This window comes from Salmo salar, chromosome ssa22, assembly GCF_905237065.1.
Source record: "Salmo salar chromosome ssa22, Ssal_v3.1, whole genome shotgun sequence".
In the NCBI taxonomy this organism is placed as follows: Eukaryota; Metazoa; Chordata; class Actinopteri; order Salmoniformes; family Salmonidae; genus Salmo; species Salmo salar.
The window spans coordinates 18,473,334-18,490,099 of record NC_059463.1 but is presented as its reverse complement, the minus strand read 5'-3'; the positions used below and the strand labels follow the sequence as shown (position 1 = coordinate 18,490,099).

Genomic DNA, 16,766 nt, shown 5'->3' with positions numbered 1-16,766 from the left:
AGGAGTTTAACACACTATATAAAGAAAGCAGTCTCAGGCCAATCAATGCAGTTCCACACATCGTGCAATCCTCTGCTGTGTAATCCTGGAATAAACTCATCTGTTGACTAATGTGTGGTGTTCTGCTGCCATCTAGCGGTGAACCGGTGTCACCAAATGCACAGGTGTGGCGGTTTTGAGGTCAGACAGATTTATGGTTTTTACAGAAAGATCTGAAACAGTGCCCTTTTCCCCAGTCCCCAGCTAAGTAAAATAATGAAACCCACAGAAAATAACTGTTTGAGATCAGCAATTCTTTTGGAAAAGTTCAGAGTGTTTCTGTTCATGGTCACCATCAAAGATTGACAAAAATTATGATTAATAAAATCACTGATGCTTAGCGCCAACGAGTACATTTGGAACCCAAGTGTCAAAAACATCATTTATAAACCCTATTTTTGGTCCTTCTGAAACTGTAAGTCTTTGTCAAGCAACTAGTTACTGACAAAAAAACCCACAATTTACTGTGATTTCTGTCTTAATTTGGAATAAATAAAAAATAATCTTTCTGAAAATGTTTATTCAAGTGTGCACTTTTTCATAAAAGCATCACATATAGCACAGAAGTCGATGCATGTACCCTGAAAAGATATACATATGGCACCACTCCCCAAAAAATGTAAATAAATATTAAGCTTCCAGTCAATGTCTCTATACCAAGGTGAGAGTCTCATCTTTCAGATTAAATTGGAACTGAGTTGACAGCCCATATCTTTCCAAAAATCTGATCATACCGCCCATATCGGCTGCCATTTTAGGTCGTATCGGTATGTCAGACTGGCTCAATCTGTCATTTCTCAGCCCTTGAGTATCACAGAAACACATTTTTCAGTTGCTACGGGTGAAATTTATCCAAATAACTGTTAAAAACATGAGACACACAAAAGCATATATTTTTTTAACATAAACTTGACTACAAATGTGTTAAAAATGTCAAATATATGTTTGTTTTGCAGAATTAAAGCTATTTACTTGTGTTACAAAAGTTTTTTATTTTATTATTTTACTGCTTGACAGGTGTTCCTTTGCAATCATTACCAATTTGGTCATCAACAAAAATAAGTTGCCACTTTTAGGGTTAAATTGAAAATATTTATTTCAAAATGTTTCCATGGCCTTGAATTATAAAATGACTTTACAAGTCTTTGCAAAACATCGACCAAAAGGTCTGACTCCCTTTCTCATAAATAAAACAGTGAGCTTTAGATTAATTCGATAGTTTGTGTGCGATAGGGACTAGAAAATACCTGCAAAGACCATTCTGAAGTGTTGTTCAAACTGGTACATACACAACATGCTGAAAGTTCCATCCCTGCCTGTCACACACAACTTTATCAGAAAACAAGCACATTGTTTAGAAATGAAACAAATGTTCTTTCTGGTAACCACACCAGTGGCAGCATGTAATACAAATGTGGCAATTGTTGTAAGGAGTGTATACTTTTCTCTAGCAAGGAAAATGGTAGCAGGCACTCATAAGGTTTGCCAAGGCCATTTGATTGGCCTTTATTATCTCTATTGAGATGTACCCTGGGCTGTGTTGGCAGGTAATAAATAGCTGAAAAGCAATGTTGTTAACTTAAATTTAACCTTGATAATATACAACGTCTTAAGTGTTAAAATGTACTTTTAGATTTCTAAGATGGCTGTGTTTGAGTCCGGGGGTTTGACTTCACCCGACTGTCCTGTATTCCTTCTGCTGCTGGGGGCTTACAGTTCATCACGGCTAGGCCGGGGCTTCCACTCGGGGTGGTTCAGGACGTAGTCTGCTGCTTTCAGCACCAGACGCATGAACTCCTCCACGTCAAAGGAGTAGTTGGTGAATTTAGGATGCGCCCCCAGGGTGGGATGGTGACCCTGTTTGTGAAATGTGTGTGTGTGTGTGGGGGGGGGGGGTGAAAGAAAGAGTCGTTATGAACACTGCAGGTCGGTGATTTGTGAGTGTCTGTGCGAGGCAATGCCAGTGTATATACTAAAGACAAAATGACAGATGAGTCTGGTAGTACATGCTGCAGCTACAGGTGAGGATTGGTAAGGTGTCTCTGGGGACCTGGGGCAGTGAGTTAGGTGGAGGTGGCAGGAGCGGTACTGGAGTGTCCCACCTTATCCTCTGGGAGCACTTTGTCCCTTTTTTGCCAAGTCGCATATCGGATCCCCCGCAGCCGAGCCAGATCTCGATAGCAGCTCTCATCCTGACAGTTATATCTGTGGAGAACAGATGCAGACACTTTATCTCCTGCTCTCACTCTCTTCTCTCAGTATGCCTCCCAGCCCTGCATGGCCCGGCCTGATGAATGCCTGTTTAATTAGGCCGTATTTCACTGCTGCACCTCATGGCTAAGGGCTAACAGAGCACAGCATGCTGCCAGACCCATCACACAGATAGCACTATATCCAGCACAGACGGCTCAGGGAGCGCTCTGCCCTGTTGGCCCGTACTACACCATTCACAGAGCATGGACGGACGGACAGACAGACAAGGATCCAGAGGAACAGACAGATACACAGACCCAGAAAAACCCAAAGACCTAAAGCTGTTTTAGACACACACAGACAGACTGAACAGTGTCACTCACAGCTCAAAGATGACGGCCCAATCAGGGAGGAAGAGCAGGTGAGTAAGTCCCGCCCCATGAATCCCGATGAAGATGTCAGAGTTGTGGGTAATCCTGAGTTGTTCCAGGAAAGGGACGTCCCTACAGACAAGACAGACAGTTATGACATTTAACTTACTACTTAACTCATAATACCCCTACTGACTTCACTCCAACATAGTACACCACTCAATATTTACCCCACTCTTATAGCGGTGTCAGGCAATAAAATACACCTGTTACTCAATTCCCTTTGTGCTGCTGCCTTATGTCCTCCAGCAGTACCATATCATTTATCCACCAATAATGCATCTAAAGAATACAAACTGTTCACACTCACTTGTATTTGTAATCCACCACTTTGACCTCGAGTGAAGGCCAGGTCTTCAGGGCATTTGCGAGCTGTATGAACACAGTGAGATGCATTCTCTGATCAATGAGAGGAACAAACACAGACACCGGCCGCATAAATCACAGGCATTTTACTCCGCCAGTTTAAATAAGATTTTAAATGGCCAGTTAAGAGCTGGAGGAGGCAGTAAATCAATTGAGGGAGGGAGAAGTGGGCAGTGCTGCCTCAGACTGGACTCACCTCCTGCTGGTTTAATATCTTACGGTAGTCTGTGCTGCGTGCTAACAACGTGACACGAATCTTCCCCTCCTGAAACCAGGAGCAGGGAGATCAGGAGTAGTGAGATGATATAAATAGGACATCTATATTGGATATGGTGCATTAACAGAAATCGCAAAAGATGAACTCCAGCATTTCACGTAATCCAGTTTTTCTCAATCGTGTAAAAGCATTCTTGGAAAAACTTTGTCGATTTTCAAAACAGTCTAAAAGAACCAGAACTCTGTGGCCTTTTGCAAAACAGTAAATGCACTTTCAAAATGTGGTTGCCTTCTCAAAACATTAATACAGTATATTCATGAAAATTATATTATACCATCAAAATGGCAAATGCATTCATAAAAATAAAAAAGATCGAGTCCAAGCAGACAAAACAGAAAGTTAGTCTGTCTTTTTAAAATCTCAGTAGATTAATACATGTTCTTAGCAGTCACTAAATCATGATGATCAAAACTGGAATTACAACTATCCAAAGGTGTACAATTATGGGCAATTACACTCCTTTTATGCATGTTTCACTAAACAATTTAATATACATCAAATCAAATATTATTTCTGATAAAAAGTCAAATAAAAAAGAAGCAATAAGGATTCATTCATCGGTATCATCACAATCAAATTCCATGTATTCAATACAAAGGTTGATTGGCTCATTGTTTTGTAGACTTTTCATTGGCGCACAGAAACACAATATAAATAAGGAAAGGAAAGGTGAACACAACTGATATGAATGTAAATCCCTCAATCCACATCAAAGCTCTATAATGGAAGGCCACATCTTTACATGTGGTAAAAACATTTTTTTATCTAAACTTGTTCCCCATTGCCTAGATCGTTCCCTATATTGTGCATGGTATGACACTGAGGTGGTGATTTAGACGTTAGTGCACAAGTATTTACTCATTACTGGAAACCGTGAACACAATTTCACACATTTATCTTTCAATCAAAACAATGTCGTAAAATTCACTTAACATTGAATGTTGTATTCAATGATGACATCTGCATTTAACGTTTAGCAAAAGTGTGTCTAAGATATGCAACACAGGCACAAAGGCAAGAAAATGATCTGAAGTTCTGTAAATGGATTTGAGCATTTGAACATTGCTGCTATAGATGCTTTTCAACTCAGATCCCAAAAATGCTTGTATGTGATTAAGAAAAACTGTAAACCCGTCCATAGCTTTTCAAGGACCTTAATCTCAATTTGATGTACTTGTAGAAAACCCCCACAACCAATAAGGGGCAGGCTCCCATCCAGAGGTGAAGTGGGAGTTTTCTACAGTATTTTATATTACATTTTTTTACACATTATATAGAGCTACAGCACAGAGAGTTGATATAACAAGTGAGAGAGCAAATGTCCTATACAGCATCACCATCTAGTGGCTAAAAGTCCTACAAAACTCAATTTCAGTCTCACTGGCATTGTACCATCTGAGTTGAAAATAGCCTGAGGAAGATACAACTCCTAAAGTTAAAAAAAGAGAAACTGTGAAAGTGATCAGCCACAAACCACACAGACTGTCAGGAGTAACCCAGAGGGAACACACCACATAATGCCAAATACGTGCATTTACCCAACTATAAAAGCATATTAGATGGATGACATGAAACAGCAGTGTGTGCATAAGGAGAGCTGATATTGTGATGAGTAGAACACAATGGTAGAGAGGAGCAGTCTGGTGTCTCCCTGGACCATTAATCAGAGGGATGAAAGGAGGAGCTGAGAGGAGCTGAGAGGGGGTCAGGGCCGGGCACACCTCTTATTCAGCTGGGAGACGGTATCGCAAGCACTGCCATCTCACAGGAAGGCTGTTAGCATATTCTTAGCATCAGCCGTGAATACACAATGAGCTGCATCCTCGCAACCGTCTTCAGTGGTCGTAAAGATACAGTCAAATGCACTCAGTCTGGGGTCGTAAAGACCAGTAAAGCCTGTATCGGTGAGCTACAGACCAGTGAAGAAAAGGTGTGTGTGCATGTGTGGTCAGTATTCCTTACCTTGGGTCCATCCTGTGGAATGTTGAGTCGATATAGAACATACTGGGAGAAGGCCCTGAACATCCCTTCACTGTGGCAGTCAGATATCTGCCATTAACACACCAAGACAAATCCATTAGCTCCCTCTGTCTGTCCCGCACGCACGCACGCACGCGCACGCACACACACACACACACACACACACACACACACACACACACACACACACACACACACACACACACACACACACACACACACACACACACACACACACACACACACACACACACACACACACACACACACACAATGTCCCTTACACACACGCATGTACACACACACTCAATGTCCCTCACACACACGCACGCACGCACACACACACACACACACACACACACACACACTGAGAATTGTATTTTGATAGAAATCTGACAAATCCAAACACATTCCATACCCACACAGAAAAACACAACATTTAAAGCCATGCCTAGCACAGGTCTATGATTCCCTCCTACAGGCCAGAGCACAGCAGTCATAAATATAAACACATGAATATAAACATGACATAAGCAGCAGGAGCAATCCAAGGCATCAGATATGAGGCTAACCTATCAATATTTCACACCTCAAGGCTGACCCCCCTAGACCTACGTATTTAAATGATACCATCTTTACACAAATCTCCTTGAAATTATCATTTAAATAACTTAAGAGCTGGAGATGATGAGTACATAGCATAAATATTTGACCCAAATGACATGTTATGAGTTATGACCAAACTGGATAACAGATGATAAAGGAAAATGGCATGAGGAGGCGAGAAGCATGAAAGAAAAAAAACCCGGACATAAAGCCTGTGTGATCAAAATAAGAGAAGGCACGGAGGAAGGCACGGAGTCAGAAAGGCAGGGACAACCCAAGCAGCTCAAATGGATTCAGATTTCCTCATAGGCGGCGCAATCCTATCTCTATATTTTCATTACACATAAAGAGATACAGACAGAATACGAACCAGAGGTGTGTTATAGAACAGCCCATATCTCATCCTGGGGAGCAGGGAAAACACCACATCTTTGAAGCACACCTGTTTCAAGGTAATGGATAGGTTATACAACCATGAACGACCGCACACCCACACACACGCACACACTCTCTCTCTCTCTCTTACCCTTTTAGTGTCAAAAGTCTTCAGATGGATGATGTCATAGTCAGAGAAAGCCTTCCAGGTCTCACTGAACAGATCCCCATATCCATAAAAACTCTGAGAAGGAAGAAAAATACATCAGAAAGATGACTGAAATTCAGTTGCTTCATCCGACTGGCTAAACTTAATGTCAGATTTCATAGAGTATTATGAAACACTGTTTTGAATTATGGCGCATGTTTCATTAGAACTGTACTTGCCCAGCAGTCAGCCACCTGATTAAAGGTCCAATGCAGCCGATTTTATCTGAATATCAAATCATTTCTGGGTAACAATTAAGTACCTTACTGTGGTTTTAAATTAAAATTGTCAAAAAGAAACAAAAATAGCTTCTTAACAAAGAGAAAATGATCAAGCAGGAATTTTGCTAAGACTTTCTGTGAGTGGTCTGAGTGGGGAGGGGAAAACTGAAATGGAGCTGTTATTGGAATGCGCGACCAAGAGGGATAGAGAACAGTTGCTTCACAAGGTACACTACATGGCCAAAAGTATGTGGACACCTGCTCAACGAGCATCTCATTCCAAAATCATGGGCATTGATATGGAGTTGGTCCCCCCTTTTCTGCTATAACAGCCTCTACTCTTCTGGGAAGGCTTTCCACTAGATGTTGGAACATTGCTGTGGGACTTGCTTCCATTCAGCCACAAGAGCATTAATGAGGTCGGGCACTGATGTTGGGCGATTAGGCCTGGCTCACATTCAGCATTCCAGTTCATCCCAAAGGTGTTCGATGGGGTTGAGGTCAGGGCTCTGCGCAGGCCAGTCAAGTTCTTCCACACTGATCTTGACCAACCATTTCTGTATGGGCATTGTCATGCTGAAACAGGAAAGGGCCTTCCTCAAACTGATGCCACAAAGTTGGAAGCACAGAATCGTCTAGAATGTCATTGTATGCTGTAGCATTAAGATTTCCCTTCACTGGAACTAATGGGCCTCGCCCAAACCATGAAAAAAAGCCCCAGAGCATTATTCCTCCTCCACTAAACTTTACAGTTGACACTATTCACTCGGCAGGTAGCGTTCTCCTGGCATCCGCCAAACCCAGATTCATTCATCAGACTGCCAGATGGTGAAGCGTGATTCATCACTCCAGAGAACGCATTTCCACTGCTCCAGAGTCCATTGGCACCGAGCTTTACACCACTCCAGCCGACGCTTGGCATTGCACATTGTGTTCTTAGGCGTGTGTGCGGCTGATTGGCCATGGAAATTTCACGAAGCTCCCAACGAACAGTTATGGGGCTGACGTTGCTTCCAGAGTTTGGGTTAGCTTGGAACTCGGTAGTGAGTGTTGCATCCGAAGACATGCAATTTTTACACGCTACGCGCTTCAGCAATCTGCGGTTCTGTTCTGTGAGCTTGTGTGGCCTACCACTTCGCGGCTGAGTCATTGTTGCTCCTAGACGGTCAGCAACAGGTGTGGCTGAAATAGCCAAATCCACAAATTTGAAGCATGTCCACATACTTTTGTATATAAGTAAGCATTTCACTGTAAGGTCTACACCTGTTGTACTCGGCGCATGTGACAAATAAGATTAGATTTGATATATAGTGTATCTCTACCTGAAAAGATAGAATCTAAGTGACTGATATTTGGTATTCAGCAGTCATAAAAGTATGCCTTATTTACTTTGAAGAACTACTAAAATAGTTATTTTGTCAGACAGCATAGGCAGCAGCTCTCTAGATGAGATGATAACTTGGAATTAAATAATAAAGTAATCAAATAAAACAAATGTAAAATAAACAACTGAAATATTTGATTAAAGTAATGTGAATAAATGATGGTTAATAAGTGATAAGCAGTAATGGGCAGTCACACCATCACTTACCAACACAAGACTTAATATTATTGTTTTATTCTGTGTTGTAACAGCATTCAACCCACACAATGCATAGCGCATTTAATGTAAAAAAATAAATTAAAAAAATCGAAAACAAAATGGACCTTGCTAAATTATCAAACTGAAACCGAACCGACCTTGTTCTATTATCAAACTGAAACCGAACCGACCTTGCTTTATTATCGAACTGAAACCCTAACTGACCTTGCTTAATTATCAAACAGAAACCGAACCGACCTTGTTTTATTATCAAACTGAAACCGAACCGACCTTGTTTTATTATCAAACTGAAACCGAACCGACCTTGCTTAATTATCAAACTGAATCCGAACCGACCTTGCTTTATTATCAAACTGAAACCGAACCGACCTTGTTTTATTATCAAACTGAAACCGAACCGACCTTGTTTTATTATCAAACTGAAACCGAACAGACCTTGCTTTATTATCAAACTGAAACCGAACCAACCTTGTTCTATTATCAAACTGAAACCGAACAAACCTTGTTTTATTATCAAACTGTAACCGAACAGACCTTGCTTAATTATCAAACTGAAACCGAACAGACCTTGTTTTATTATCAAACTGAAACCGAACAAACCTTGTTTTATTATCAAACTGAAACCGAACAGACCTTGTTTTATTATCAAACTGAAACCGAACAAACCTTGTTTTATTATCAAACTGAAACCGAACCGACCTTGCTTTATTATCAAACTGAAACCGAACCAACCTTGTTTTATTATCAAACTGAAACCGAACCGACCTTGCTTTATTATCAAACTGAAACCGAACCGACCTTGTTTTATTATCAAACTGAAACCGAACAGACCTTGCTTAATTATCAAACTAAATTCGAACCGACCTTGCTTTATTATCAAACTGAAACCGAACCGACCTTGTTTTATTATCAAACTGAAACCGAACCGACCTTGTTTTATTATCAAACTGAAACCGAACAGACCTTGCTTAATTATCAAACTGAATCCGAACCGACCTTGCTTAATTATCAAACTGAAACCGAACCGACCTTGTTTTATTATCAAACTGAAACCGAACAGACCTTGCTTTATTATCAAACTGAAACCGAACCGACCTTGTTTTATTATCAAACTGAAACCGAACAGACCTTGCTTTATTATCAAACTGAAACCGAACAGACCTTGCTTAATTATCAAACTGAAACCGAACAAACCTTGTTTTATTATCAAACTGAAACCGAACAGACCTTGCTTTATTATCAAACTGAAACCGAACAGACCTTGTTTTATTATCAAACTGAAACCGAACAGACCTTGCTTTATTATTAAACTGAAACCGAACAGACCTTGTTTTATTATCAAACTGAAACCGAACCGACCTTGCTTTATTATCAAACTGAAACCGAACCGACCTTGTTTTATTATCAAACTGAAACCGAACCGACCTTGCTTTATTATCAAACTGAAACCGAACCGACCTTGCTTTATTATCAAACTGAAACCGAACAGACCTTGTTTTATTATCAAACTGAAACCGAACAGACCTTGTTTTATTATCAAACTGAAACCGAACAGACCTTGTTTTATTATCAAACTGAAACCGAACAGACCTTGTTTTATTATCAAACTGAAACCGAACAGACCTTGTTTTATTATCAAACTGAAACCGAACCGACCTTGTTTTATTATCAAACTGAAACCGAACAGACCTTGTTTTATTATCAAACTGAAACCGAACAGACCTTGTTTTATTATCAAACTGAAACCGAACAGACCTTGCTCACTATTGTTAGATGAAAGGCCATTCCTTTCCATCTCGCTGTCATTTTCTCTCCCTCCCTCTATCCTTATTCTTCGCCTCCACAGAGAGAAGGGGGAACAAAAGACAGGATAAAGTTTCCCATAAATCATTCTGTTTTACACCCACTGCTTCACCTTAATCTCCTCCACAAGCAAGTGGTCAAATGTGAAACACAGCACATCGATACACAACACTCTGGTAAACAACCATTCTCTTGCTTCTTTTTGTACAAACACCTTTGGACAAAACATTCAGCTTGCGAGGTGACAGCAACATGGTGGAATCTCTAATTAGTCTATTGGAGGGCCCAGCTAAGCCATCACCATATTTCTTGCACTTATTCAATCGTCTCAGATCAGTGAAATTGAGATGGGCTGCAGAATATTGTACTTACTGTGTCCCACATGAGGATTTTGATGTCTCTGCTGAAGGAGTTGTTGATGTGCTGGGAGATGTACAGGTTGACAAAGTCACAGAAATGATGGTACATGTTAACCCCTGCCAAAAACACACATTCAGGTTGATCCATCACATCTCACTCAGTACCTCTGTTAAGGCTGTGTCACGCAAAGCAATTTGGATGCAATTTCTGTTGCAGATGCAAGTTACAAGTGACATCTCCAGCAGGTTTGCATGAAATTGCATGCAACATCCAATCCTGTCACACATCACATCATGGTTTCATAAATTATTTGTTTATTCAAACGTTTGGTAATTGTAACAGCATCGACATAGACAAAATGCTGGCTGTACAATTTACCTAGCTAGCAAAATGTTGCCTATTTTCCTAACAGGTTTTACCAAGATAGCTAGATAGCTAACCAAGGTAGCGACAAGCTAAGCTAGCTAGATAGTGCAGTTCATGTTGGACAATTTCAGTTGAAACTGGACAGAGAAAGGTCTGGGTTTACTTTTAAAAATGTTTATTGACTGGCAGACCATATACATGACTAGCCATGATATCTAGAGTTTTTTATGCATTTCCCATTTGGCATGTCTCTTTTGTCGCAGTTTGCAGCAGCACTGACAGCTATGTTGACCTCACAACTCGGTCGAAGTTCCGAACGGCACAATATGACAAGTCATGTCAACATTTTTCTGCTCACTGATTGGACATTGTATAGAGTCAGCTGCGGGAAATAGGATTGATTATGTCTCTTGTGATGCAATGCAACTAAGTTGCAGGCTATTGTTTGGGGGGTGACACACGGAGCAACCCAGATGCAACATTGTTGCAACAACATCAATTGTGTCCAGATTGCTTCGTGTGACCTCGGCTTTCCCGTGTCACTACCATAGAAATAGAATGCATAGATAGGCCATCTCCATTCTTGTCATTAATGACATCATAGCTGAACTGGCAGACATTTTGAGTGTACCCATTCCTAAGTCGAAAAAATACAGGTTATGACATCGTAATAATTTTATGCATTAACGTTAGAAAATAAGCACATTCATTGGACCAGTACCATTGCTAATACTAAAGGATTAGTATTGAAAACATGACATGCGGTCGGGAAATCAGGTAATAAAGTGGCTGTAGATAATCTGAAAGACATTTAAATAGAATGACATTAAAACAGTTAGGCTATGTGTTTGCAGACTAGTTAGCTGAAATTCACTACGATTGGGTATATTTTCCACTTTCATGGCAAACTTTCTGTACTGCTAACATTCACTTCCAGTCATTTTCACTCCGGTGCTGGCCCAATGAATTTGTTTATTTCCGAACGCTTCTGCATGGAATTATTATATTATCTTAACCTTCTCAATCTTCAACCTAGACCATGCCAGAAAGTAAAAGCCGGAGGTTTACCCTTCAATCTGTGCTGTGATTTGTTGAGTCAACTCAACTGACATGGCAAAAAATACATTCCATTACATGACCCACATCAGTTAGCATCATTTGAATGAACATTCTACATTACCATGGCAACCCAGCATCAGATGATAGAACATTTTTAAATATCATGGAAATGATTGCATCACAATACCAGGCAGCCATTGCGAGTGTACCCATGAGCTTGCAGTCAAATTGCCAGGGTTCCAAGCATGTTCTATTCATTTTATTTATATGGTCACTACAGTGTACGCAAACAGAATGTGTTATTTGATATTGTACGAAAAAGGCATGAAGACTGTGCCCACCTGCATCAAGCTTCATGAATACAGTAGGTTTCTCAAAGATGATGTCACAGTGCTCTTCATCTGTGGGTTTGAAGTCCAGCTCTGTGTATGTCTGTAGTTCAGCATACCTTGGGAGGGGAAAACATGCGTTTCAGAGTATATCATGCCTGTGTTATTCATAGTCACAGACGTGACCATCAATCAATCAAATTGAACCGTTTTACTTTTGTTACAGAGAGAAATGTTCTTAGTAAGAAGAAACCTTGATATGAATCTGACAGTTCAGAGAAGGTCATAAGGAATCTATGTGTTGTCTCACCAGGACTGCAGAGGGCTCTTGTGCTCTCCTTCTGCGGCCAGCGCTCGGCGGTTCAGACTGCAACGCCCCCCAATCTCCCCCTCCTGGAGAAAGTCCTCCTTATACCTGCAGAGAAAACACAGGTGAGTCCCACACTTCTTTCATTTTATTATAATTTCGTTCATTAGGCCAAGAGGAGGGTCTGTCATACTGCTTTCACCTATCCTGCCTGTCAGGTCAATGACGATGAAGAGACAAGCAAATGTAAGAAAGACTCAATAAAAACTGAAGTACTAGGATTCTTCCCACACAGGAAAACAAGGAATCCAGATGGGGCTCTAGACAAGACGTGTCCCCAAGGGTACACTGACCTCTCATGACCCCTGCGAGGGTTCCGCAGGTCCAAGTACAGATTGGTTGCCCTGCAGAAGCGAGTGTGGCTGGTGCATTTCAGAGACGAGTCTCCCTAGAAATAAAATGTGAGCGTTTAGCAAACATATTTTCTGTTTATCAGTGTGGATTCCTGAGTCCTGTGTGCAGCTGCACTAGAGGAGGAAGGGTTTACAGGATTGGTGGCCTTGCAGAGAGTCTTCATCTCACTAAGGCGCTCCCTGACGTAACCAAAGTCTGCCTGTTTCCAGAACAGCTCCTGAGCTGCCTCCAACGAGCTGGCCCTAGGGAGGACGAAGAGCTCTGTTAGGTCAAACCAGTGGCAGAAATAAATGATGCACATCCACATGTATGACAAGAGCTTGACACAATACGCTAATGAATAAAATGAAACAATATTGTTGTTAGTGAATGCAGAGAGGGGGATTGTATTGTACCATCCGGAGTCAACCCTGGTGCAGACAGGATAGCCAAAGCAGTTCTCTGGGGCACAGTTCTTCTCATACCCCCAGCAGGCCGACACATCCAGCAGAGCATCCTGTTATAAAACATTAAAGGGTGGGGAAGGGGGAGGCAGAAACTAAAAGACATGCTAAACACTTGGATGGAACTTAAAATATCCCACTAAAAACAGCCTACTTGTACCACCATGATACACAAAACATCAGTATGTGGTCACTGTCAAACACTGTAAGCTTTCAATTGTTTTAGGCTTAAGCTCTAAACTTAAGTGTTACTTTCTGTCCACAAGACTATGGCTGCTTAGACAAGAGATTTAAAATGAGCTAATCCCCCTCCACACTGTGTATGATGATAACAAACATGGTAGTCATAGGGCCCTATTACTGACAATAATAATAATAATAAATGACATTTGCAAATTTGCGCTTCATTACACAAGAATAATCTCAAAGTGCATAAAATCAAATAAACATAAAAATAGTTTAAAAAATGAAATACTGTATATCTAACCATATCAGGAAAGCAACAATCAAAGTCTAGGAGGAAGGACATAATGGTAGGTTCCGCCGATAGAGATTAGCTTTAAAAAAAAAACAATGGTCTGAACAGCGCTGAGATTATCAGGAAGGGAGTTCCATTGGTGTGGTGCATGGGAGGACAAGGCACAGTCCCCCATAGAGTAGTTTGGAGTGGCTTGAACATAAGGTGCGTGGAGGTTCATAGGGGGAGAGTAGGTCTGACAGGTAGGCGAGTCCAATTAATAATAATACAGTAATAATAACACAGTAGCTCACCCTGTATTATTAAAAACCAATGAAAGTACAGTTCTTACTTTAAAAGGGCAGAGCGGGTCCTCTCGACAGAGCCTGGCCACTCTCTTGTTATTGCGGAGGAAGTAGGAGATATGGTGCTGTGGCAGTGCGAGGCTGCTGTAGTGAAGTAGTGGTTTGTGGTTGGTGTTCTCAGCTTCCTCAGCAGTTACCACAGCGTAAATACAGACCATGACCAGTGCTACCAGCTGCAGCATAGTCAGTCCCACACAAACACATGCGAGAGTCACCTTGGTTTACCTCACAGCACAAACTCTGTGCAGTGAGAGAGAGAGAGAGAGAGAGAGAGAGAGAGAGAGAGAGAGAGAGAGAGAGAGAGAGAGAGAGTAAGAGAGAGCAAGAGAGGCAGACACACTGTAATCTAGGGTAAGGGATGGCTACCGCAGTTTACAAGTTTGTGGGAAAAGACTATAGTGTGGGAATCTGCATTGAGGCAGATCTGAACTCCATATAGTAGAAGTCCTGTTGCAGGAAATATTTGTGACCTTTTTCCTGCCATTGTTCAAGCAATCATGTCTGGGATAGGGGAAATTGACATAAAAAAAACAAGTGCAGGACGGGTATGACCAGTGTTTAATTTGAGCCGGATCCTGCCGGAACAGGATCCGCCACCTCTCAGATTTGACTTTGTTTGTTCCGGCACCTATTTGCCCAGATCTGGTACCTCTCGCGGCATGATTTATTAATTATTCCACTGTTCACACTTTAGACATTAGAATAAAAGCGATCAGTATTAAATCAAGTTGCCTCCTTGTTATTTCTCCCGCCCTCCAGAAAGACCATCATGTAAAAGCGTGGTGATCCTTCTATGTAATCATTCTATCCTGACACACTGACTCCAGACCTGCTCTATTTGTTGATAGAGGTTATGGGGAGGGCCAATGGTGTAAGTAACTGATCTAGACACAGGTATTAGTGGTCAGCTAGTGAGCCCTCAGGGAAAAAAAGGGTTTTGAACATGCCTGAACCAAGGCGCATTTGGTGGCAGCAAGCCTTGTAGACAAGGCTAACGAGGACACCCAGGTTAACACAATATATATATAGACACTACAGCCAGTCTTCAGGACAGCCTTAGGAGGCTAAACTTTACAGCCATATGCCCGTTCATGGCTTTGAGCAAGAATTTGACTCTCAGGAGTTAAATGGACTTGAGATGGGGAGAGTCATTGTGGGAGGTAAAAAAAATAAAAATCTGAGTACGTGCTTCATATTATCACATAGGTAGGAGGCCTATATATTCTCATGCGTGTTCTTCTGTAGTCTACATTGATTATTTTATTTGAAGTTATTGTAATGCAACTGCAGGGAGCAGGTCTCGAACCCTCGACCTTCTAGCCCGAAGTCCAGCGCGCTATCGACTGTGCCGCAAAAGCCTGCTCAAGCGGCAGAGTCGATATCCGCGCTTATAAACCCAGGGTCGTTACATTATGTTCCGATAAAGTGATATTTGCTCTAGTGCTACATTGATGTCATAAACATTATATGGAATTCGGGTCTTGTAAGCCCCACAGCTGAGTATAGTATGTGTGCATATGGTGGGTGTTCTGCAGTGTAGTCTAAAAATGTTGCTGTACATTGATGTCTAGAAAATTAGGCTATAAGAAATGTAGACCTGTGTAAACCCCGCAGCTATACTCAAGTACGTGGGCATACTGAAGTGACGTCTAAAATGCTTTGAATTCATTAGCACCTTGGAGAGTGCTGTCCGTTACACCACCATAGTAGGCTACTTGGCTGCTACGTTGTTTGACAATTTGTTTCCCCTCAATCTGATGCTTTTGAGCCCGTGGGGAAACACCACGAGGCTTCAAAAATATGTTTTTGGTGTAAAGTGTTGCTCCCTTAAATTAAATCCGTCTAGACGTTTCTCAGGGAGTGTCGCAGGCCGGCTACTGTATCAAATGAATAAATTGTTGCTTCCACAACACAATCGTTATATTGATTGCGACAATGGAACACACGCTATAAACCATACACGCACAGTGACTGACACATTATCCGACTTTCAGTAGTTGTTCACCAATATATAATTATCTGAAGTTTACGGGGTTCTATCACTGCTCCAGAGCTCCTTACCAAGTTGCAGCAATATTATTACACGACCATTACAAAACGCCCATAATAAAACGTCTGGATTAGTTTCACATTGCTCCATAAATCATCCCGGCCCCGCTACCCAGATATCATCAGTTCGGAACTTTTTGGTGGCACCGCTATGGCTGGTACACAACTAAATGCATTCCGAGTGAAGTGATAGAATCTGCAAACTTCCAAAATCAACTTCCCGTGAATAAAATAAAGTTTATGTGGTCGATCAGAAGACTAAACTACACATTTATTAAACCCGGCTCTTACCTTCTGCAAACTAAAATGTAGAAACTCCAGGTCGCCATAACACCGGAAACTTTACACCGGCACGCAGTGTACTATTAGTCACAAGGTGGAGATGTTGGATGTAGTTCCGACTTGCAGAAGTGGTGTATCTACAGTTAGATTTGCATACAATTCTGGGGGGAAAAAAACGTATATCAACAATGAATCATCACCCATCCCAATACATTGTATTTATTTATTAATGT

General features: G+C 41.3%; 1 protein-coding gene across 3 annotated transcripts; it reads right to left on the bottom strand.

Annotated features, from left to right (window-relative positions):
- Positions 1-1,011: 1,011 nt before the first annotated feature.
- On the bottom strand, positions 1,012-16,706 carry LOC106583042 (EGF domain-specific O-linked N-acetylglucosamine transferase). 3 transcript variants are annotated; one of them, XM_014166798.2, is made up of 16 exons: positions 16,543-16,705; positions 14,190-14,442; positions 13,333-13,433; positions 13,071-13,179; positions 12,877-12,971; positions 12,527-12,631; positions 12,229-12,335; positions 10,475-10,578; positions 6,419-6,511; positions 6,263-6,334; positions 5,269-5,355; positions 3,226-3,294; positions 2,974-3,062; positions 2,616-2,735; positions 2,142-2,244; positions 1,012-1,896 (listed from the first exon to the last, which is right to left on the bottom strand). In XM_014166798.2, exons 2-16 carry the CDS (start codon positions 14,382-14,384, stop codon positions 1,750-1,752), a joined length of 1,596 nt encoding a protein of 531 aa, XP_014022273.2. In that variant the 5' UTR covers positions 14,385-14,442; positions 16,543-16,705; the 3' UTR covers positions 1,012-1,749. The 3 variants fall into 3 exon arrangements, with proteins under 3 accessions (XP_014022273.2, XP_014022276.2, XP_014022275.2); XM_014166800.2 differs by having other exon boundaries at positions 1,118-1,896; positions 2,974-3,035; XM_014166801.2 differs by lacking the exon at positions 6,263-6,334 and having other exon boundaries at positions 16,543-16,706.
- Between the last annotated feature and the right edge of the window lie 60 nt (positions 16,707-16,766).